This window comes from Mastigoproctus giganteus, chromosome 8 (genome assembly GCF_048544385.1).
Source record: "Mastigoproctus giganteus isolate SK-2022 chromosome 8, ASM4854438v1, whole genome shotgun sequence".
Lineage (NCBI taxonomy): Eukaryota > Metazoa > Arthropoda > Arachnida > Uropygi > Thelyphonidae > Mastigoproctus > Mastigoproctus giganteus.
Genome location: NC_143582.1, coordinates 60,237,101 through 60,263,193, shown reverse-complemented (window position 1 = coordinate 60,263,193; position 26,093 = coordinate 60,237,101). Strand labels below are relative to the sequence as shown.

Below are 26,093 nucleotides of genomic sequence, written 5' to 3'. Positions count from 1 at the left end.
CTTATACACCTCAATCAGATCACCGTGCAGGTGCCTAGTCTCCAGCCACTGCAATTTGCAGAACTTAAGCCTCTCTTGGTAAGAGGATCCCTTCATTCCCCTCACCAATCTTGTTGCCCTTCTCTGTACACGCTCAAGGAAATCTACATCCTTCCTAAAATGAGGAAAACCCCATGACCTGCCCTGGCAGCCTGTCTGCATTGCTCAGAAAACTTCATATCTGCCTGCACAATTACTCCCAGGTCTTTTTCATTTTCTACCACCTTAAGTGTAGTATCACACAGTTGGTACGTTTCTCTGGGGTTACTTCTACCCATATGCAGTACTTTGCATTTGTCAAGGTTAAACTTCAGTTGCCACTTCTTAGCCCATCTGCCCAAATTATCTAGATCCTGTTGCAGTAGCAACAGGATCTAGATAATTTGGGCAGATGGGCTAATAACACTGCCATTACTGTCATTAACAACCCTGCCAACCTTTGTATCATCTGCAAACTTCGACATTAAGCCTGATATACCTTCATCAATATCATTGATAAATATACAAAACAACAGTGGACCCAACACCAAACCCTTTGGGACTCCACTAATAACATTAGTCCACGAAGAGTAGCACCCATTGATTAGCACCCTCTGTCTTCTCCCACTTAACTATCCTTTTATCTATTGTAGCAACCTACCCTTAATACCATTCTGCTCCAATTTGTACAATAGTCTTTCATGTGCAACAGTGTCAAAAGCTTTCCTGAACTCCAAATATATGATATCAAAATTATTTTTTGCATCCAGTTCCTTTGTAACCACATCATAATATCCTATCAAATTTGTCAGACAAGACTTTCCCTTAACAAACCCATGCTGTGTCTGAATTATTGCTGCAGCCTTGTCTAGATGATCCTGCAATGCATCTTTAACCAGTGACTCCATTATTTTACCCGGAACAGAAGTTAAACTAACTGGTCTGTAATTACTCGTGTCACCCTTCGATCCCCCTTTGTGAATTGGGGATACATTTTCACATCTCCAGTCCGTGGAACCTCCCCTGAGTCCAAGGATGCTCTCATAATTATGGCTAAGGGTTTGCTTTGTTGCTTTGCCGCCTCCTTTAATATAACTGGATAGATCCCATCCACCCCAGGTGCTTTTCTTATGTTTAACTGCAACAATTTCTCCTCCACTTTGCTCTCAGTTATTACAAAATCATTAAGTATCCTGCTACAATTTGATAACCTTCTGCCATTTTCAAACCTTAATAATTCCTCATGTGTGAATGTAGATGCAAAAGTTGTTCTGCCAGCTGCATAGTCCTTAACTGTTAAGGAAGCCAATGCTTACAATTTGTCCACTTCAGGAGCCAAAATTCCACAGCATATATCCTTTTAATGTGGGTGGAGAAGGCCAATGACCACAATTCTGCCTCATACAAAATGGCTGAATACACTGCCATTCGTATATATATCTTGCAGTTATTGAGGTTTGCTTCACTTAAAAGAAGTGCTGTTTGGTCATCAAGCATATACAGTTCATTCTTTTTACAAGTGTGTCCACATATGCTATTCCTAGGTCTCTGAGTATAGACAATTGCAATAAGTATGCCATTTAATTTCAGGTGCAAGATTATTGGTGAGGTTTTCAAGGAGTATGTCATCATTACAATTTTCTGTGGATTTAGAGCCAAGTCTTAATTCTGTCCAGTATATCATTTGAAAGTTTTCATTTTTTGTGTAGAGCTGTTGTTGTTGTTATTTGGTTTTTAGGAGCATTAGCAACTAAGGCCATATTGCTCCGGGGATATGTGGTGGTCATTCCCTAACCTTTCCGCCTCCTCCGTATGTGGTGGATCACGGGCTCGAACCCCGGTCTAATCAAGAAGCGTGTGCTACGCACTGCTGCTCCTGCTCACCTGGCTATGGAGGTGCCATTTGTGTAGAACCTGCTTTAGTTTAAACAAAAGTGTTAGGCTGAGATTCCACCACGATTTTTACTTGATGATATTTTTACTAATTTGGAAGTGGCAAATTCTGTGACAATTTATCCCACTAATTAGTAGATTTTCATGAGTGAGAGACATTTGAAAGACTTTGCCATGGGATACAGCTGGTAGCATATAGGCATTTATTAGAATCCAGAAAGGTTGATTTTTTTTTTTTTTTTTTTTTTTTGATTTGGTAGTTGTTGGCGCATCGGCTTCTGTGGCCATATTGCACCTCCCAAGGTTTTTGCAGTACTTTGATCCAAGCCCGAGGCGGGAATCGAACCCGCGACCTTTGGGTTGCCGGGCAGGTACTTTACCCACTCGGCTAGCCCGGTCGGCTTATGAGAAAGGTTGATGAAGTTCTAAATTGGCTCTTACATTTTCCCTGAACATTGAAGTCAATATATGATAGCAGTACGAGAACTGGAACCAGACTGTGATCAGATGGAAAATATGTTTCAGGTGGTACATCAATTAGACACTTACCATAAGATAGAATTAGGTCAAGTCTATTTTCACCTCTTATGGGCTGATCACTGATAACAGAGATGCTTCAAGACTGAAGCCTATTTAACATGGTATCAAGCAGATTATTTGAGCTGTGCCAAATGAAATTTTTCAAGACACCAGTCTGCTATATTATTTATTATATTTAGATTAAGGAGTGGGGAATGTAGATGATTGCTATATCTAAGAATGCACTGCATAATTAATGTAATAAGCAATGCTTCATAAATTTATGAGTAAGCATAGGAGACAGAAATGATCCTGAATCTTTTGTCATGCAAATCCAGAACTACCCCAGCATAGCTCTCAATTTGAAGTAGGCCTTTTATCCCATAGTATCAAGAGCAACAAGGCTGAAGCTGATGTCTCTGAAGGAGACATCAGCTTCAGCCATCTCTGTGCAGTGGGGACTACTGTAGGAATTGGTAGACTCATATGTGATTGGCACTGAGACAGAGGTTCATTATTCTGTGTAACTAACTCAGTATGGATATTCTCTGGTGCCTCAGTCCTACTGGAACATACAAGGGTGGTTCAATAAAGAATCGCTCTGACCTAGCTGCAGAGGTGCTGGCCTGCTGATTCTTGGCACAGGTTTTTGTCCTTCGCTATGTAGCCACTGTGCAGATTTACACATTTTTCCCATTGATGGATGAGGCTACGGATACCGTTTTTGTAGAAGTGGTGAGGTTGGTCTTTGAACCATGACTCTGTTGCAGAAATGAGTGTCTCGTCATCAAGGAAGTGGGTCCCCCAAAGAAATGATTTGAGGAAAGGAAACAAGAAGAAGTCCAATGGTGCAAGATCAGGTGAGTAAGCTGGATGGGGCAATATTTCATATCCACAAGTGGCCACTTGTGTTGTTGTTTAAATTTCAGAAGTGTGAACTGGGGCATTGTCTTGAAGCATTCTCACACCTTCGGACAGCATGCCATGCCTACATGTTTTGATTTTCTCCTGAAATTTTGTAAGTTGGCATAATAGGCACCTGTAATTGTTCTACCTTTCGGCAGGTAATCAGTCATTATTACACCTTTCTCATCCCAAAACACTGTCAGCAAGACCTTTCCTGCTGACACTTAGACCCTTGCCTTCTTTTGGGGAGAGAACCATGATGTCGTCATTCCATGGACTGCTTTTTACTTTCAGGGTTGAAATGGTGTATCCAACTTTCATCCTGAGTGATTAGATGAGAGAAAAAGTCTTCCTCATTTTTTTGGCATAGGGCTAATTAACAACTCTTGTGATTTCTGTTGTCGATCAGCTTTCTAGAAACCAGTCAATAATCGGGGAATCCATCTTGCACTCAATTTCCGTAAATGGAGTTGGTCTTGAAGCCCACACTAATCTTCACCTCCTGGGACAATTCACGCACAGATATCCTGCAATCTTCCATCATTAATGACTCCACTTTTCTGATCTTGCTGTCATCCAACGGCTGAATGGGGACGATCTGGAATGGGCTCAAATTCTACCGATGTCCGACCACACCTAAACTGTCTATGCCAGTGCTTCACAATGCCATAGGATGGGGCTTCATCCTTGTATACAGCAGTCATCTCCTCGTGGATTTCTTTAGGAGATTTACCTTCAAGAGCAGATACCAGATTACAGTTCTGGCTTCAACTTTGTCCATGATGCTACTTCCTCACACGTTCAACTCTGTAAGAGAAAAAAAATTAAGACACAGGGTTGAAATTTTACACCTTTAGTACAGAGATATGTATGATGCTACACACAAAATATCATGACTCTGCAATATGTGTAAGTAGGTGAGGGCGATTCTTTATTGAACCACCCTCGTAACAAATCATTGGCTGTTAAAAACGAATCAAAAAGGATTGAAAATACCTTCCGTAATAGTGTCCTTCACTAAATTAAACTGCAACTTTTGTTTTTGGGCGGAGTGGGGGATAAAATTCAAATTCTCATAAAGAAACAAGTTTTTCTATGTATATACTGTAGTTTTCTATTCCCATGTTATCATAAAGTTTGAAGAGGATGAATAGTAAATAATTACACATGGACTAAAATACTAAATTAGACTAAAAAAATTTATGCCTTAAAATACACTGTTTACATTTATAATTAAGTTATAACTAATATTCATGTTCCTATAATGATGCTACTATTATTATTAAAAACATTATATATAATTTGTACTGATTCTGCAAAAAAAAAAAAAAAAAACCACAGAGCCAGCCCTAATGGTAACCTTAAATATTACACAGCTATATATAAGGAGTTATTCTCTAATAATTATGATGCTTATTGTTTAAAATATCAAACATAACATCAAATTTTATTCAAAAACTGAATTAGACCATCCACTATGAGCTCCATGACAGGATATCATATAAGATGTGATAGCGTACTGGAGAAAGTAACTCAAAACTTACTCTGCTGGTAATTTTATATCTCAGTAACAACAACAACAAGGAATAAAAATTAAAATCAGTGGTAGTTTTTGTAATTAAGCTGATAAATTTTATTATTATTTTAATTCTCCCTGATGGGAGGTAGGGGGATTCTGCCCCGTGACAGGTACTGATACCAAGTGCATAGGGTTGTTGGTATGCCCGGCCGTTATTACTGTTGGTCAAGGAACTCTGCCTGTCCTACAAATGTTCGGGACTGGCACTTTCTGGAGTTCCTATTGCTCCTAGGCTATGTAGGGTCTTTGGCACAATGATTGGAATGGTCGTTACTTGTCCCATATGCCACATCTCTTTGATCTCATCTCTTAGGTTTGTGTACTTCCTGATTTTTCCTCATGGGTTTTCTGGAATTTGCCAGCATTTAGCACCGCTACGTCGATCAGATAGGTAGCCTTTTTCTACTTGTTATGTCTGGTCTGTTGTGCAGCATTGCCCTATCCATTATTACGGAATGGTCCCAGCACAGCTTGTGGTTGGAATCTCTAGTACAGGGGTTCGTACTTGTAATACAGTACACTTTCTTTGATCAACTGGTATTTCCTCACTAGCTTCTGATGTATTATCCTGATGACCTGGTCTTGTCCATATGTGTACTCCACCTGGATGATCGTCTTCCAGTGATGTATTGGATCGTTTCTGAAGCCAGGTGGCATTGCTGACATGTGTCACCTGTCACATGCAAGTTCCTTGGCAATGAAAATTGTATATAATTCCTGGTGTTGATTACCTGGTCTTCAATGGCCAGCATGAATCATTCAGTCTCGGGGGAAAGCATCCCACTCATTAGCCGTGCATTGGAAGACATTTTTATCTATGTGGTCTTGATTAGAGCTTACAATACCGGGATTCTGGGATCTCGAATACCGGGATTCCGGCCATTTTTTTCTGGTATTGATACAAAAAAAAAACAAAACGGTTTTTCGGTACTAATTTAAAAAATATAATTGTTTATAATTTAATCACATAAAGGTTATAAAATCACCTTTATGTGATTATGACGTCATTATCTCTACTAACAAATGTTCGATAAATCATCGACAGGACACCATGCAACATTACAACCTGTCCACAATTCTCGGACAACTTCATGTCTGACCATATCGTAACTCCCAAGTCCTGTTCCTCCTTGTAGGTGTTCCACCAAGTGTATAAGTTATTTTGGGGTTGCTGTTCCCCAGGTGTAAGACCTTGCATTTTGCTGAATTAAAACATTGCTGCCACTTTTCTGACCATCCCAAAAGTCTATCTAGGTCACTCTGGAGAAGCTCTGCTTGGCGGCGATCATTAACTACTTTACTGATCTTTATATCATCTGCAAGTATAGACCTCACGCCCTCCATTCCTTCATAGATGTCATTTAGATGTCATTGATCCTGGCCGCCTTGCATGGCCAGCATTTGCGTTTCTTCACCACAAGACATTTACGAGCGGCTAATGGGGGAACCCTAAGGTCCGCTAATTTCAACATATGAATAAAAATCAAAAACAACAGTGGTCCCAATACTTACATTAACCCAATTTGAGGAATAACCATTTATCACAACCCTCTTCCTGGTGCCCTCAAGCCATCGTGCTATCCATCTAAGGATTTTCCCTATGATTCCAGCCTGCTCCAACTTATAAAGTAACCACTCATGTTGGACTAAGTCAAATGCTTTGCTGAAATCCAAATAAACAATGTCGAAATTATTCCCTAAATCCAGCTCACGAGTGACCTGTCAAAATGGCTTACCAGATTTGTTAAACATGATTTTCCCTTTACAAAACCATGCTATGTATCCTACAGAATTCCATTTCCATCTAAATGATCCTGAATTCCACCCTTGATCATTGCCTCCATGATTTTCCCTGCTACTGATGTTAGACTGGCCGGTCAGTAATTTTCCATTATACTCCTAGAACCGCCTTTATGTTCCAATTTACACCAATCCATCAGAATCTCTCCTGTCTAGTGATGCTCTCATAACTAGCCTTAATGGTTCAGTGCACTCACTTGCCGCCTCCTTTAAGATTATAGGGTATATGCCATCAATCACAGGAGCCTTACTTGCCTGTAGGTGCAAAAGTTTTCTCATTAAATAATCATTTGAAATTTCAACATCATATTTTTTCAACTTCACTTCCATAATATCCCATTGACATAAAGGTTTTTTTTTTTTTACGCAAATATCGATGCAAAGTAACTGTTGAGTTCATCTGCAACTTCAGCTGGGATATCTAATACTATCCCACGTCCATTACATAAGGGTCCAATCTGATTTATCCTCCTCTTCTTTGCATTTATATATGTGAAGAATTCCTTAACTGCACTCTTTGCTCTCTTTATTCATTATCCCCAAATCTTTCGCTCTCTCACAGACTCAGTAAAGATACTATAGTAAAATTATGCTTTGCTTAATAATCCTTCAGAAAATGATGAACATAATTCAACCATGGAAGACCAACGTGGAACAGAACATCAGTGTTCCACAAATTCTTTCCAAAATAAGAAACTGATAGACTCCAATGAGATTTTAAAAGATGAACTTCAGTCGGAAATTAATGAAATACTTTTTAATTATTTTGCTAAAAAAGTTCAAAGCTTATAAAATATGGACTGAGATCATCTACGATTATCTCAGTACCAGAATAGAATCCGAAATGACAATTATCTCAGTACCACAATAGAATCCGAAATGACAATTATCTCAGTACCACAATAGAATCTGAAAATTAGATCCATTTTAAACGATCATACTATTGATTACTTATGTTTCTTAAGAGCTCACTTTATTCGGACAGGCAGTGTGAATGCTTAAATATAACTAAACTTTGCAGTAACAATATGTATTTTTTTGTTTTTAGAATAACTGTATTTTAATGATTTTTTTTCAGAATATTTATTATTGCAATAAAAGTTTATTTAAAACATGAATTCAAGTAATTACAGTACTTGTTTTTTTTTCCTTACTTTATTTCACCTAATTGTCATCAAAATTTATTGAGAAAAGTGTTTGTTTTTGGAATACTGGTATTAATACCGGTATCCCAGTTTCATAAATTAAAAATACCGAAAAAAATACCAGTATTAAGATTTTGACCGGTATTGTAAGCCCTAGTCTTGATGAAGGTCATTGTAGTGTCTGCCATGGAGTGTCTTCTTTGCCCATCTATCTAACTTTGTTTGTTCCATCTGGGTAGGAGGGGTCTTCTCACTTAGGTTCAGTGGGTTATGCCCTTGTCTATCTTCTTTATGGCCTGACAGAGTGGTGCTGTGTTATTCTGAAAGCACTGCTTCAGGTTCTCAATTCCTTTCTTCTATTGCTCAATGAGGTCTATCAAGTCCCTTCCTCCTCCTTTCCAAGCAATGGTCAGTCTCTCCACAGCCAACTTCAGGAGGTGTTGGTACCTCTTGGTCATCACTGTCCTTGTCTTTCTCGTGATCTTCACAATCTCAGTGTTAGTCAATTCTAAGGTCCCAAAGGAGTACATTAGCACTGGGACTGCATAGGTGTTTATGGCTTTAACTGTGTTCCCTCCATTCAGCTTTGCATTGAGCAAGCTTCTCAGTTCCTGATGATATTATCAGTCAGGCAGGTCTTGATCTCCTTGTGCTAACTGCTAAGACTGCATCAACCCTAAATATTTGTAGGACTCTCTCCCTCTCATGGCTTCAGTCTCTTTACCAATCTGCTGTTGTTGTTTGGTTTTTAGGAGCATTAGCAACTAAGGCCATATTGCTCTGGGGATATGCGGTGGTCATTCCCTAACCTTTCTGCATCCTCCGTATTTGGTGGTCATGGGCTCGAACCCCAGTCTACTCAAGAAGCATGTGCTACGCACTGCTGCTCCTGCCCACCTGGCTACGGAGGCACCTTTACCAGTCTGCAGCTAGTAGTTTCAGCCAACTAATTTCCCCTAATGAAATCCATGGGTCTTGCATTTGTCAAGCCCAAGTTCCATCCTGATATCGCTGCTGAATTCTTTGGTGATTCAGAGTAGCTGTTGGAGTTGCTTCTCGTTTGCCACATAGAGCTTGATGTTATCCATGTACATCAGTTAGGAGATGGTGTACAGGTTTTTCCTTCCTTCTTTGAAGGTATATCCACACTTGCTATTGTTTGTTGAGCATAGTGGATAGCAGATTAAGTGCTAGATGGAACCACAGTGGGAGAGCAATCTTTCAGGGCATCTTCCTGAAAGATTCCTCTCCTACTGGGGTTTGGTCTGGTTGTGATGTTCTTGACCTTGATGGTGGTACTCCATTTTGGCATGGTTGCTTCTAGGAAGTTTGTCACTGTTGGATTGACTTTACAGATCTTTAGTGTCTCCATCAGCAAGCTATGAGGCATGGAGTCAAAGGCCCCTTGCAGTAATCGATGCAGGCTGTGTACAGGTTGTGGTGCTTCTTGTAGGCTTACTCAATAACTGTGGCATCAATGGTTAACTGCTCCTTGCATTCTTTGCTCAACTGTTTGCATCCTATCTACTGCTTGGCCATGATATTCTGGCTCTCCAAGTGGTCTAATATCTTCTTGGTTATGCGGCTGGTCAGAATCTTGTACGTCACTGGGAGGCAGGTGATCAGCCTGTATTTCTTGACTCTTAGTTTTTCTATCTTCTTCGGAAGCCTTCTTTCCAAAGTTGGTAGTTCCTTGTTTTTTAATTTCTTCTGCTGCTGGTCTCGTTTCTCTTCTACTGATCCTAGTGGCTGCTACAGCAGCACAGTATACAGCTGTGTGGATAGCCTCCAAAGTTGCTCCATTACTGTTGAGGTAATGTAGAGGTATGTGACTTGCCACAGGATTCTATTGGGTCTCTGCTTTGGTATGGCGTGGGCCTTTGTGGGTTCCCTTCCCTCAAATTCTCTTAGGACCTCCTTCACTTGTCTTCTATTCTGGATATTATAACCTCATCTGTTTCCACTTTAGCTACTCTGGGTCATATTTCTTCTTGCTCTTCCTCCTCTAGTTGCACATTGTCCATATTCTTTGTAGTTCGTAACTCACATAATGCTTGATTTTTTCCGAGATTGTAGGAGCTATCAGGTTTTTCGCGATGATGATGGTTCTTCTTTGATCTGCTATTCACTGTTCGGTGACCTGCACATCCGGGAATCATTGCAACCACTTGGTATATAGTCTCATCCTGTACATTGTCATATTGCTCTCTAGCTTGGCTACTTCATAGTATGTTCGTATGTTCATCATGTAAACATACTACTTCGTAAGGCACCTACGTAGCCAGGTGGGCAGGAGCGGCAGTGCGTAGCACACAACCAGGGTTCGAGCCCGTGACTACTAAATACGGAGTATGCGAAAAGGCCAGGGAATGACCACCACATATCCCCGGAGCAATATGGCCTTAGTTGCTTTTTTTTTTTTTTTTTTTTTTTTTTTTTGGTAGTTGTTCGCGCATCAGCTTCTGTGGCCATAATGCACCTCCCAAGGTTTTTGCAGTACTTTGATCCAAGCCCGAGGCGGGATTCGAACCCGCGACCTTTGGGTTGCCAGGCAGGAACTTTACCCACCCGGCTAGCCCAGTCGGCTCCTTAGTTGCTAATGCTCCTAAAAAACAAATAACAGCAACTACTTCGTACTATGTTCACATGATAAAAGTATTCATTTCGATGCTCCACTTCATGCAATGGCATTTTCTTTCTTCCTGGGCGGTCATTAGCACATTTGTGCAGGAAGCAGTCCCACTTGGTCAGGCCGGATTGTCTTGCCCTTTTCTTGTGGTAATCATATGGAGGAAAGCATCATTCACTCCACTGTTTTGTTTTGTTGTTTTGTTATTTGGTTTTTAGGAGCATTAGCAACTAAGGCCATATTGCTCCGGGATATGCGGTGGTCGTTCCCTGACCTTTCTGCATCCTCCGTATTTGGTGTTGATGGGCTCGAACCCCGGTCTAATCAAGAAGCGTGTGCTACGCACTGCTGATCCTTCCCACCTGGCTATGGAGGCACCACACTCCACTGTCTTCGTTGGGATACTGTCTCTGAATTTTCAAACTAACCCCTCTGCCTAAAGCCTAAATATGAGTGACTTTATTCTGTGCCACACTCAATGCAGTATGTTCATTACTTCTCTTTGATGTCATCATCCATCTATGTAGGCAGACCTGTTTAGCTTCATCTTGCATCCAGTGGTGGTGTTAGTTCTTAGGAGCAGCACCAGATGCCACCACTATCTGCTTCTGCCATCACTTTAACCTTGGGTCAAAAGTTGAAGGTCTGCAAAAGCGACTTTTGCGATTTTTTTTATTATTATACTAATTGTTATTATTAAAATTTACTACTATTATTATCATTATGCCAGTCTTCCAGCGTGATGGACATGTGTTTGCTCCCACTAAGCAGGAATGAAACCCGAGTTCAACAGGCTGGTAGTCCAGCAGTTATTATTATTATCATCTAGAAACTGGTTTATTACATAGATAATTTCTTTTCCTTTTTCAATTTCCTCTGAAATTTCTTCTGGCATTCATCCTGAGAGAGAACTGTATATAGCCCCAACGTCCGATCCAATGCCTAAATGAGAAAGGGGAGAAAAAATTTTAATGTAATTTCTCCATAAATTTAGCATCTATGAGGATAATTAATTATATTAGCACTTAATGGCATCAATCTGAATAATTCATTAATGACAGAACAAAAATACTGATATTGAAAAATCTATAGTAAAATTTTGCTTTAAAATGCTTGATTCTCTGTAACTTGAAAGAAATACATGAGTGCCAAAGATGCAAGGATATTTACGAAAGTAACTGCTGTACTGTGAAATTTAAAAAAAAAAAAATTAAAATATATTAATATGCTATATAATACTGCACTTACTGATTGTGTGGAATAGAATTCAAAATTTGGTTGTGGCACAATGGTGACTGACTAAAACTTAATCACTCTGAGGATCTCTTGGGTATCAATTCTCTCTCTCTCTCTCTCTCTCTCTCTCTCTCTCTCTCTCTCTCTCTTTCTGAAGTTCAGATGACATCCTACTGATGCCTGACATATTCAATAGACTGATTGTGAAGAGAAAAATCCTGGATATCTAGCACTCTCTGGATATCTGTAGGAGAGACTGCTTCTAAAGGGATGGGACATACGTAAATAGAAAGGGTGCAAGAATATTTGCTGATACTATCGAGGCAAAGTTAGATGGGTCGGAAAACTGCTAGCTTGGGTGGATACACTGACTAATATATTAATAGTAGCCGGTGGCAGAGGTGAAAGTGATTCTTGCACTGCTTCTATTGAAATGAGCAGCAGCCTGGAAAACAAGATGCAGGGGATATCAGAGACTGCTGGGAGTCATTGCAGAACAAGTAAATACAGGCTGTATTAGGGTAGTTAAGAATAGAAACAGGTGCATGTATACTTGTTTGTACACCAATGCTAGGAGTTTGGTAAATAAATTTGAAGTGTTGGTCAAAACTTCAAAGGCAGATATTGTTGAGATAACAGAGACATGGTGTGATACAGATATAAGTAATGAAGAACTGCAATTTGGGAAGTACAATGTGTACAGGAAGGATAGACAGGATAGGAAGGGAGAAAGGTTATGCTATTGGTTAAGAAACACAAAATCCAAGGAAGTACAGCCAGTCGACATGGCTGGACAGTGTCGAGTCAGTTTGGTTTGACATAAGCAATGGGAAAGCAAAATTTAGAGAAGGAGTGTTATAGGCCTAATGACTCTGATGAGTATAATAAACAACTGTACAGAGAAATACTGTATACAGTACACCTTCTGTACTGTATACAGAAGCTGTATACAGTACAGAAGGTGTACTGTGATATCTAGCATGCTATTATGATCCAGTAGATTAAAGTCTGGAGGCTTCATTTTAAGAAGGATGTAGAGCTGTTGGAAGGAGTACAGCGAAGGGCAACAAGATTAGTGAATGGAACAAAGGGTTGCTCTTACAAAGGAAGGCTTACGTTTTGCAAATTACAGTGTTGGAGACTAGGCATCTGCGAGGTGATCTGATTGAGGTGTATAAAGCCTTGAATGTTTTGAGCATGCTCAATGCTGATAGGATTCTTCCTCTTGCTCAGAATAATCACCTGAGAGGGCATAAATTCAAATTAAGGAAAGACAGTTGTAGGATAGATGTGCGGAAGTTCGCCTTTAGCCAACGGGTGGTTGATTGCTGGAACAAACTTCCATCTGTCGTTGTAGAAGTTGAAAGCTTAAATAGATTCAAGACAGAACTAGACAAACATTTGGAGTGAGTGGATGGGTGAAATGAGAAGGGTGTGTGTGTGTGTGTGTGTGTGTGTGTGTGTGTGTTTTGTTTGTTTTTTTTGGCTTATGCCATATAAGCTTGCTTTCTTGCATCATGTGTCCTGGGGAGAACACTGACAGGGTGCTAAATCCATGTGTGCAGTGACCATTCAATGCAACCCAGCCATCTGATCCAACGTGGTAACTTTTCATCTAAAAATCGTAAAACATTTTTGCATACTGAACTGCTGCTCCATCCTGCATACAAAACAATGTTCAAAACTAAAGGCATAATTTTGTCTCCTAGCAATCTCAGATAGTTTTCTCCTGTCATGATTTCCTCACAGAAAAAGAAGGCCAAGAACACCTCTTGTCCCAATTGAAGTACAGACTGTCAAGTAGGGAGCTGTTGTTGTTGTTGTTATTTGGTTTTTAGGAGCATTAGCAACTAAGGCCGGGTATATGCAGTGGTAATTCCCTGACCTTTCTGCATCCTCCATATTTGGTGGCTCACAGGCTCGAACCCTGGTCTAATCAAGAAGCGTGTGCTACGCACTGCTGCTCCTGCCCACCTGGCTACGGAGGCGCCATCAAGTAGGGAGCATTTATATACTTGTTAAAGAATAAATTCAAGTTGTTAAGAGAGTAATAAACTCAGCTATGGCAAGTAAGAGTTCCAATTAGTTTAAATGTGGGCTTCATCAGTCCACTAAACACTGTCAATGATATCTGGGCTTGTAATGCTCATGGCCAAAAATCATTTTGCAAATTGAAATTTTCTTATCTGGGTCATCCTCATTCAAGCTTTGTAGTGGCATGGAATGACAAACCTTATATTTAAGTTCCTTTATGACTCTATTTCTACTTGTTTTTTTTTTTCAGGTAATTTTAGTTCCAAATTTCACTTTGAGAAGTTTTCAGAATTCCAGTTTGTTACTTGTAAAAGAGAATATGGAAATATTCTCTTTAACAAGTAACAAACTGGAAAGATGTCCTCAAGACACAAGGACTACCAGGTTTTCGTAAATTGTGAACTATTCCCATTCAGCAAACTTCTTTACAATTTGCCTTATGGTCTTTATTGTGGGGTGGTGCAAGTTCAAAAAAAAGTGTACAACTGGCATACAACTTTTTTTTGTAAAACTCAAATACAAAAGGTATTAAAACTTATAGCACTTAGATACATGTTGACATTAGAAATGAATTTCAGAAAAAGGAATAAATAAGGAAGAAAGACTGGTTCTGCGAGTTTGAAGCTGGACACTAAGTGGGCACCATAGACACCGATAGGACACCATGGGCCTTCTCTGCAACCAACCTACAATGCTTGGAGAACTTCATGTCTGATCGTATCATAACTCCCAGGTTCCTTTCCTCCACTACTGGCTTTCGTTCAACTCCACCAAGTGTATAAGTTATTTTGGGGTTACTGTTCCCCAGGTGCAATACCTTACACTTTGCTGGATTAAAGCATAGCTGTCATTTGTCTGACCATCCCTGAAGTCTATTTGGGTCACTCTGAAGAAGCTCTGCTTGGCGGTGATCATTAACTACTCTAACAATCTTTACACCATCTGCAAATTTAGACATTACGCCCTCTATCCCTTTATTGATGTCACTTAAGGAAATTAAAAACAACAGTGGTCCTAACACTGATCCTTGGGGAACCCCACTTCAACATAAACCCAATCTGAGGAATAACCATTTATCACAACCGTCTGCCTTCTGCCCCGAAACTATCCATCTAAGGATTTTCCCCGTGATTACAACCTGTTCCAGCTTATAAATTAACCACTTGTGTGCTTTGCTGAAATCCAAATAAACAATGTCGAAATTATTCCCCAAGTCCAGCTCTTGAGTGACCCTGTCAAAATAGCTAACCAGATTAATTAAACATGATTTTCCCTTTACAAAACCATGCTGAGTATCCTTCAGAATTCCATTTCTATCCAAATTATCCTGAATTCCACCCTTAATCATTGTCTCCATGATTTTTGCTACTACTGAAGTTAGACTAAATGGCCAATAATTTCCCACTTCACTCTGAGAACTGCCTTTATGCATTGGCAACATATTGGCACTTTTTCAATCCAATGGAATTACTCCCGAGTCCAGTAATACTCTCATAATTAGCCTCAATGGTTCAATAAATACAGTTGTATGCACATCAGGTTCAGGTTTCTGGGAGCATCAACAAAATGAGTCTGTCAGTAGCATGGTCTGATGATGGGTATTGGTAGGATGTCTGAAATGTCACCTTAATGTATAGTAGTTTAGGTGAATAGCTTAATAAACTATATTATTAATTTCACATGGTATATGAGTGGTATTAAATATAGTAATAATCTTAGAGGAGAAGTTATGTTCTTAGCTAAGAAGCACATAAAATCAAAAGCTGTGCAACCAGTTGACATGGGTTGCTATACAATGTGAAGTCAGTTTGGTGTGAGAAAAAAAATAGGAAAATAAAAAATACTCAAGATACTGATTGGAACTAGTGGGTTGATCACTTATATAGCAAATGAAAATAGCAAGAGTTTTGGATTTATTGGATGAATGTTTTCTACACCAGCATGTTAGAGAGAAAACAATAGTCTTGATCTGATTATCAGCAGTGACCTGTACATTAAGAATCTGCAGAAAAAAAACAAATTAGGTGGCAGTGATCATGGTGTGTTTTTGTGGAGTTACTTAAACTTATATAAGGTTTTTTAAGATAAGGCTTTGAATGGATTGGGCAAGCTCAATGCTAATGGGATTATTCTTTTAGCTCAGACAAAACACAAAGGGGCATAAATTCAAACTGAGGAAGGATGATTGCAGAATAGATGCGCAGAAGTTTGCCTTTAGCCAGCAGGTGATTGATTGATGGAACAAACTTCCATCTGTTGTTGTGGAAGTTGATAGCTTAATTAAATTCAAGGAAGAACTAGACAAACTACTGGAGGGGACAAATAGGTGAAATGTGAAGTGTTTTTTTTTTTTCTTTTTTTTTTCCACTTTGGCTGATGCTGTATAAGCTTGCTTTCTTGCATCATTTCCACATGCTAATGATAAATATATCACTATATCAGAGTCAAAGAGAAAGGGTTTTTGCTGTAATTTAAGTGACTACAGTTTTTAAATTCTATGCAATGGAATCAACTAATGAAGTTAGGAAAATTCTAAATGAGAAGCATTCACAGATAATCATAGAAGCTAATAAGCTTTTTATATCAATTATTATTCTGGGCTTAGGTCAAAATGGGTGTCAGATGTACAGATGAGACTTGGCACAGAAGAAGAAGAAGAAGAATGGGTGGTACGTATATAAATTATCAGGCCAGAGGCAGACTGGGCCAAAAATTCTTAACAGGGAAAACTTGTAGTGGCCTCATTTATGGCAAAAACCACATCGACCTCCATTGGCCTCCCAGCCCACCAGTGTCTCCCCAGTAAGTCTTATGGCCAATCCGCCTTTATATCAGGCAATAGAAGCCTACAGTAGATATAAATTAGTCTGCAATGAATTTGCAAATGAGGTTATGCAAGGTAATGCAAATTACAAGAAGTCTCAGGCAAATATTTCTTTACCTATTTAAACACTAGACGGAAGGGAATGAATCACATTGGTTGACTAGATATGAATTGTTTCACTGTTGATGAACCTGCTCAGGTTGCTGACAAACTGAATAGGCACCTAAATGTAATAAAAAATACCTTGGGTGGATGGAATCACAATTCTATTAAAGGATGCAGCAAAAAAGATAGGCAAACCTTTAGCCATGATTATGAGAACATCCTTGGATTAAGGGAAGATTCTTATGGACTGGAGATGTGTGAATATATCCCCAAACCACAAGTGGGGATCACAGAGTGATATGAGTAGCTACAAACCTATCAGATAGACTTCTGTTCCAGGGAAAATACTGGAATCGCTGGTTAAAAGAGTAATGCATGACCATCTAGACAAAATGCAGCTATACAGCAGTCAGCATGAATTTGTTAAAGAGTAATCTTGTCTAACCAATCTGACTGGATTCTGTGATACAGTAACAATGGAAATAGATGCAAAAAGTACTTTGAACATCATATGCTCAGATTTCAGAAAAATCAAATTGGAGCAGTGTGACATTAAAGGAAAGTTACTGCTTTGGATAAGGAGATGGTTGAGTGGAAGAAGAGAGAGAGAGAGAGAGTAGCTGCTATCAACAGGCACTGCTCTTCTTGGACTAATATTATCAGTAGAGTCATCCAGAGTTTGATGATGAACCCCTTACTACAGTCAGTCCTCGTATAACGTGTTTACACTACACGAATTCGATCATACACGATTTATAAATAGGGGAACGATATCTTATATAACATGAACCAAATTCGCTTATACACGATTCGCCTTTGTGTTTACAAGAAATGGCAGTCGAACGCAGAATCACTCCAACTGAACGCAACACGATAGGAATGGAGAGAAGATTCTGAAAATGTATTTATGTTTTTCATATCAGTGAAGGGGAAACACATTTCCCATTAATAACGTAAAAACCAACACAATTCCAGCTATCAGTATAATCGCAAATGCAATTAGATCGAGTTTATAACAGATTCCACTAGCAGAAATGCAAACTGCAAATTGTTTTTATTGTTTTATGGTAGTAACCCCTAGAAATGTGCTTTAGTAAAATGTGAAGTGTTAATAGTGTATCTCTGCCTTTACAGTGTTGTTCATTCAGTTGCTACACGCACACAGCTTTGTTTATGTGTATCAAGCGTGCCTCCTCATTTTGTAATTGTTCATTTTTATTCCCTAAAAATGAGTAAAATACTTAAAAGGCGTGAAAAGGAAGCATCTTGGTGAAGACACTGCAGATTCAGAGAGGAAAAGAAAAGCAATATCGATAAACAGAGGCGGACTGGGTCAAAAATTCTTACCTGGGAAAATTTATAGTGGCCTCATACTATGGTTTATGGCCAAAATCACACCGGCCTCCGGCCCACCGGGGTTACCCCGGTAAGGCTTATGGCCAATCCGCTTCTGTCGATAGGCAAAAAATATGAAATTGTGAAACACTTTGAGTGAAATGAAAGACTATGTGATATTACACGTGCTACAGACCTAAATGAGGCAACGCCGAGAATTACAAAGAATGCAGAGAAAATAAAAACAACTTTCATAGCAGGAACAACTCAAAGTGTAATTAAAATCCATTAGATTAAGACACAAAGAATTGGAAGAGATGGAACGGCTGTCATCTGTTTGGATAGAAAATCTAACAAAAAACAAGTTTTCTTACGATAGACGCAAAAGCATTAGCACCATTTTATTACGTAATAGTCATAATACAATACGTAAGTATTTTATTCGTAAAAAATACTTACGTATTTTTTATTATTTATTATGTTATAATAAAATATAATATAATAATAAAAAATATAAAAAATTGTATTATTTTTTATTACGTATTTTAATCGTTATAAAATACGTAAGTATTTTATTACGATTATTTATTGTGTTTGGTAATGTTTTGGTTACAAATGTGTGTTCAATCTTGGGTGGTCGGCACCTAACCCTATTTTTCCCACAGGGCCTGTTGTTTATATTGCACGATTTTGCATTGCACGAGGGTTTCTAGGAACACAACTATCGTGCTATACGAGGACTGACTGTACTTATATCTACTAACAATACTGATGAATGCATATCAAGCTTAATGTCTAAGTTTGCAGATTATATGAAGTTTGGCAGGATCGTTATTTACAGTAATCAGTGTATGCTACTGCAACAAGATTTAGACAAATTAAGCAGATTGACTGAGAAGTAGCACTTGAAGTTTAATATTGACAAATGCAAGATATTTCATATAGGTAACAGTAATCCCAGATTAATGTACCAACAGTTGGGGTAGTAGAGAATGAAAAAAGACCTAGAGGTAATTATGCAGTGAGATATTAAATTTTCTGAGCAGTGCAGTTCAGCTCAAGGGGGGGGGGGGGGTTCTGTCAATGATATAAAGGAATTTTGCCAATAGGGATATGGAAATGATTATCCCATTGCATAAGGCAATGGTTAGGCCACATCTTGAGTTTTGGGAATAATAATATTTTAGTATGTATTTTCATGAGATTCTGAAATAGCAGAAAGAGTGGCCTGATGTCCACCTTTAGTAGAATCTGTACATTAAAAAGTTTTTTTTTTTTTTTTTTTGAAAAATACAGTTTAAGTAGTCTCCAAACTTTAATATTTAATAATAAGATCTTTACTGTACAGTTCACCGGTACACGCAGGTACCACAACCATACAATACCCTTCACTGCACCATGCCAGGGGTTAGGTGCATGTATTAGGTAACATCTTTGCCAAAAAAATAATAAACAAATAAATAAATTGTAATTCATCTGATTAATTAGATCAGGGATGGCCAACTTAATTTGTGATGCGATCTACTTTTTTTCTTCAAAATGTGCCACAATGTACCATCTCAAGAATTTCATTGCACACGGTCAAAAAAGTTAATCAACACATATTGAAAAATGTTGTTAATAAATTTTAAAATTAAATAAAATTCAGAATTTTTATTTTAAATTCATATGTATTTAAATTTTTTATTTATGTAAAGTTTGTGTCTTCATGTGAGCTGCTAAGCTTTCAAAATCGAGGATATACTGTGATAAGGCCAACCATAAATAATCTTCTGTATGCAAGTCCATAAGCGTACAGCGATTCTTTGTTTGTTTCAAATATGAAACGGCTGATTCACATAGATATGTGGAACTAAAACAGAAATTTAAAAGTTCGCTGCATTTTTTTCATTTGGGTACGTTTCTCGGCAAACATATTCCCAAAGTCTTTTTCTGATGATATGGCTTTTAGGAAGATATCGCTTCGCAATGTAATAATTTCATTTTCAAGTAATATTTCCTCCATATGAAAAATCTCAGCGATTTTTTTCTGCAATTTGTTTTATATCTAAGTCTATATTAAATGGATAAGAAATATATTGAACAATGTCTTCAATTGTTTTAAAATCACTGAATCTGGTTTTGAAATCATCCATAACTTTCACAATTTCAGAAACATTTCTCACTATTAAATTCAATAACAGGATATTTTTGCAAATGATCGAATTTTTTTTTTCTTTGAGAGCCTTAGCCATTGCCAAAAATTGATATTTATATTTAGAAATAATACTAATCATGTCACCCATATTTTTATTTTTTACTTGTAATTTCAAATTCAGATCACTTAATTTACTGGTAAAATCTGACAAAAAAGCCAGATCACACAACCACTCCATATCTTGTAGCTGCTGATACTCATCTCCCTTTTGATGAACAATTTTTTAAATTTCATTCAGCAAATTTCGAAATCTATGTAGACACTTACTCCGACTCACACTTGTGTAATATCAGAACTGGTTCATTTTCATCGAGTTGCATTTTGAAAAGTCTCCTTTGAAGAGAATGTCCTCTGATGGAATTCACGATTTTGAAAGCTACATCCATAACACTTTTAGTATTTAATCTTTTGCTGGCTAACACTTGTTGGTGGATGATACTGTGGTAACTCAAACAAATTGGGAATTCATCATCCTTTTGGCATAATGCGATGAATCCATTAAGATGCCCCGTCAATGCTTTGGCTTCTTTTATTATTTCATCATCATCATCAGCCATTTTCAATCCACTGCAGGATGAAGGCCTCTCCAGCAACTTTCCAGTTCCTTCTGTTTTAAGCACTAGCCATCCATTTACTACCCACAAACTCATGAATTTCATCTATCCATCTCCACCTTTGTCTTCCAGGTTTTATTCAAGCTCCTCTTGGATACCATTCTGTTATTTTCTTAGTCCATCTGTCATCATGTCTTTGATCTGTGTCCTGCCCAAGACCATTTTAGTTCTTTAGTTTTGATAAGAATATCCTTTACTTGAGTTTGCTGCCTAATCCATGTGTTTCTCTTCTTATCTAACAGTCTGATTCCCAATATAATTCATTCCATTATTCACTGTGTAGTTTTCAGCTTCTCTTCCATTCTTTTGGTGAGTGCCCAAGTTTCACTTCCATAAGTCATGGTGGGGAGTATACATTGGTTCATTATTTTACGTTTCAGGCTTTATGTGACTATATTTCCTGAATACTATCCATCCAAAATTTATTCTTCTTTTGACTTCCAACCATTTATCATTATTACAGCTAATAACTTGTCCCAGATAAGTATATGACTCCATCTTTTCAATTACTGCTCCTTCAATCATTATTTCCCTTTCTATGGCATACTTGTTCATCATTACTTTTGTTTTAGCCATATTCATCTTTAGTACAAAATCCTTACTAACTGTGAATAACTGATTAAGATTTTCCTCTAATTCTTTGGGATCGTAGCTTATGACCACAATGTCATCTGCAAATCTTAAATGGTTTAGGTACTCTCCATTCACACTGACTCCTTTCTGCGACCAGTCGAATCTTCTGAAAGCTTCCTCAAGGGCAGAAGTAAACAGCTTCGGAGATATTGTGTCTCCTTGTCGAACTCCTTTCTCGATTTTAAATTTCCTACTGTCCTTGTCTAGTCTAATAAAGGAGGTAGCACTCTCATATATTTTCTTCAAAATCATAACATGTGGTGTATCTATGCCTTGTCTTTCCAGTGCCCGAAACATAGCCTTATGCTGTATGGAGTCAAATGCCTTTTCATAATCCACAAATGCCAGGCATAATAGCGTTTTATATTCATTTGCTTTCTCCATTAGCTGTGATATTATGTGAAGGTGATCCATAGTTGAGAATCCTGTCCTAAAGCCAGCTTGCTCTTTCGGTTGATTCACATCAAGTATTCTTTCTAATCTGTTTGTAATGACCCTTGTGAACAACTTGTAGTTGTGGGATAACAAGCTAATTGGTCTATAATTTCCAATTTCTGATTTATCTCCTTTCTTATGCAGCAAAACTATGATTGCATTATTCCACTGCTTAGGCGTCACACCTTTTCTAATGCTTTGTGAAGAGCCTTGCCAGTTTTTGTGTTATGTCTCTTCCTCCCAATTTTAACAACTCTACAATAACTTCATCTTCCCCCGGGGCTTTCTGATTCTTCATTTTCTTCAATGCATGTTCTACCTCATCAGGAAGAATATCAGGTATGTCGTATGTGTTGCTAATTTGCAATCCATCTTCCCTATTGCTGGCATCATTCCCTCGCTCCTTGTATAATTCTCTATAGTAGTCTTCTGCTATTTGAATTATGCCTTCTCTGCTGTTTATAAGTACACCATCGCTATTCTTCAGTTTCAGTATTATTTGTCTTTCTGTATTACTGCACATAGCTGCTGATTTAAATTCTTTTTGTTTTCCCTACATGGTTGTTCTACTTTTCTTGTGTTAAATCTTCTTATGTCCTCTCTGAGTCTCTTTCTAATAGCTTTGCATAACTCAGTATACTCAATTTTTTACTTGTCAGTGTTTACCTTGTTCATTTTTTTGCCTTCGGTTCATCATAACAAGTGTTTCTTGACTAAATTTTTCTTCTTCGGATTTCTTTTTCCCTATAGATTTCTTGGGCTTTATAACTTTCAGAAAGTTGTAATATTCTTCGTCAATATCTTGGTCCTCAGCAGTCTGCAGAAGCTCAAACTTGTTCTTATGTTCCAGTACATACTGCTTTTTCTCCTCTTCTGTTATCTCAAAGACCTTTGTATTATTTACTCGAGTCAGTTTTTTTCCTTTCCTTTCCTACATCTATATCAAGTGTATATCTTACCATTCTGTGATCACTTCCAACATTTACCTTATTCAGGATGGTAACATCATTCACAATATATCTTCTGTTAGTGAGGATGAAGTCAATTTCATTAGTTGTTAATCTGTTTGGACTCTTCCATGTCCACTTTCTGTTCACCTTTTTCTTGAAAAAAGTGTTCATTACTGACAATCCTTGAGATTCTGCAAATTCCACAAGTCTTTTGCATCTTTCATTTCTTTCAAATTTTTCAATTCCAAAATTTCCTATAGTTCCCCTTTCTGCACTGTTTTGTCTTTTTCCAACCTTAGCATTGAAGTCCCCCATAATAATAGTGTAGTGGGTTTTCTGCTCATCTAGAAGACTCTCAATTTCGGTGTACATTTCTTCAACCTCTTCATCATCATGGCTCGATAATGGTGCATATATCATTATAACCTTTAGCTTGTACCTCTTAGAAATCTTGAGTATTAGTCTTGACACCCTTGGCGATGTACTTTTGAATTCCAAAATGTTGTTTTTTAAATCTTTATGGACCAGAAACCCAACTCCACCTTCACTCCTTTCACTGTTTCCATTGGTGTACATCAGTTTATTTTGTCATTTTTATTATTTGTTATTATTTATGCAAGCTTAAATAGTAGTAATTTTAATTTTTTCAATAAAATTTTTGAATGCATTAAATATATCAAGACTTCTGGTTCTTTCTTTTAATGAAACCATACCCAACAGTTCTTCTCTAATGGCAGAATCATTGAAAACCATATGAATAAAAACGAGCAATTCAGCTGTATTACTGACGTCTGCAGATTCATTCAGCTGTAAAGAAAAGGATGCACAATTAGCAATTGTGCATCCTTTAAAATGTCAGTGAATAATTGTGCACAAATGAGCACAATTGTTCACTGACATTTTTACTCATTTTTTCAATGCGTCACATCACAGTATTTTGAGGTAATTACAGATCTTAAAGAGCACTTTTAATTTCATTTTTGTTCTTAATATTTTCAAAAAAAGAGAATCTGTTATTTCTAAAAATGCGTCCTTGATGAATTGACCATCAGAAAATGGTTTGCATTTTTTTGCAAGAAGATGACTCACTTTAAATGATACTACAGTTACTGCTTTAGATTGTAAATTAAGTATCATAAAGAAATTTTGTTATGCGAATAATCTGGATTTAAGTTATTTTAATTCATTTTTTCTAAGGTCACTATTAGGAGGAAAATCCGATTGGTATTTACCATGGAGTGAATTTCTAAATTTCCTTTTTTTGGGCATAGCCATTGAAGCGTTGAAAATCAAACAACATTTTGCTTTTATCATTACAAAAAAGTATTCTAGTTCCCACTCTTGATGAAAATGATACATTTTACCCTTTTTCATAGTATTAATTTTAAATCAAAGGGTATTAAATTAAAGTATAAGTCTGTCCAGTTATTAATCATTTTTATATATATTTAAAATTCGTTGTGATCAACCGAAATTAAAGCTATGATCGACTTGTTGGCCACCCCTGAATTAAATGATCAATCTAACAACATGTAGTTATCTGTAACTTAAATCCTCTAAATGGCATAAAATATAATATTAACTTACATGGCATCCGAGCACTGTACCTGAAGAATCTGCCAGTAAAGAATGAACGGTTCTGCTGCTATTCTGTCTAGATAATTCACCTGCTTTAATACATAACAGTACACCCTGAAATATAATTAATTATTTAATATTTTAAGTAAAATTCCATAAGAAACTATTAAAAGCATCTGCAAAAGCAAATCTTTTATACATTAATGAGCCAAAACATTATGACTACCCCATCTCCATGAGTGGACACATCACCCAGCACCTGAGTGACATCACTATCCAACACAGCATATACAGTGATGGCATGGGTAGTGTCTGTCAGTTCATTGACACAAAGTCTGTGCAATGGGGAAAAGGAAGGACACCTAGCAGAGTTTGCATGGGTAAAGCATTGTGGCATTAGGAAGATGGGGCCAGCATATAAGTACCTAAGGTACAGTTGGCTGTTAAAGGGATGCTGTAGTGAAGATGTGGGAGGAATAGCCTGAAAAAAGATTCACAACCTACCCAAAGTGCTAGGACCGAGAGATCACCATTAGTCAACAGTAATTGGCACATGGTTTCCAGGACAATAGATTGCTCATTATCCCTCAATTAATGGCATAGTACAAAAAGGATGCACAGAGAAACATATCTGAGCACAATACACAAGATGCTCTTGCACATCGGCCTGAGTAGTTGGCCTGTTTGTGTGCTCATGTTGACCAACTGTCATCAACAACTCAGCCTGCAGTAGGAAGGGAGCACCATTCCATTGAATATGCACCCGTGTTGACGGATGGGTATATATTCAACAGCAAGTAGGTAGACAGCTGAAATCAGACTGTGCACTTGGACAAATCAGGCCAGCTGCAATGGCATCATGGTTTGGGGGGGGGGGATTTTCATGGACATCACTTTGGTCCCCTCATTCCCAATGAACACACCTTCATTGCCAGATTCTTCCTTAGCATTGTTTTCGATCAAGTTTTGCTCTACATGGTATCAGTGTATCCAGATGGCACTGGAGTTTTTCAACAAGACAATGCTCCATGTCATAAGGCCGCATTTTGCAGGAATGGTTCAAGGATCATATCCAAGCATTTTGTGTGCTCCACTGGCCACGAAATTCTCCCAATATCAATCACATCAGACGTTTGTGGGATGCAGTGCAACACAGTGTTCACCAGTCCATGCCAATGCCTTGCTCCATTGCCAAATTCCAAACTGTTCTGTTCAGCTAGTCCAGAATACCTGCAGACACCTTCTGTGGTTTCATGAAGTTGAAGCTACACTGGGCACAAGCAGTTATCATGGTGAGAGACAGTTCACAATGCTGTTAGATAGGTGGTCATAATGTTTAGGCTCATGAGTGCAATGTGTATATGTGCAATCATCCCTGCATATATGCATACAAAAGAGAAATTGCTGGAAAACTATCTGATTTAATCAAAGATATAAGCTCATGGAGATATAAAACCCTTCTCACTGTGTCAAACTCAAGAGGTTTGCATGGGCAGAACTAACTGAGGATGCATCTGCAAGCACTACTGTGGCATTACTGAAAGAAATATAGTACATGTTTTCACATACTGGCCCCTGTGCATAATCACACAATCTCTGCCAGCAATGTCTATAAAAAATTATGTAATGTATCCATGCATTATGCTTCAGGCACATATGGTTA

At 38.0% G+C, this 26,093-nt stretch overlaps 1 protein-coding gene across 1 annotated transcript in view; it reads right to left on the bottom strand.

Moving 5' to 3' along the window:
* LOC150081562 (WD repeat-containing protein 3) overlaps window positions 1–26,093 on the bottom strand; it is a 279,852-nt gene that overhangs the window by 176,831 nt on the left and 76,928 nt on the right. The window contains 2 exon segments of the mRNA XM_090380245.1: window positions 11,334–11,431; window positions 24,440–24,544. Coding sequence (XP_090236371.1) covers window positions 11,334–11,431; window positions 24,440–24,544 — 203 coding nt within the window.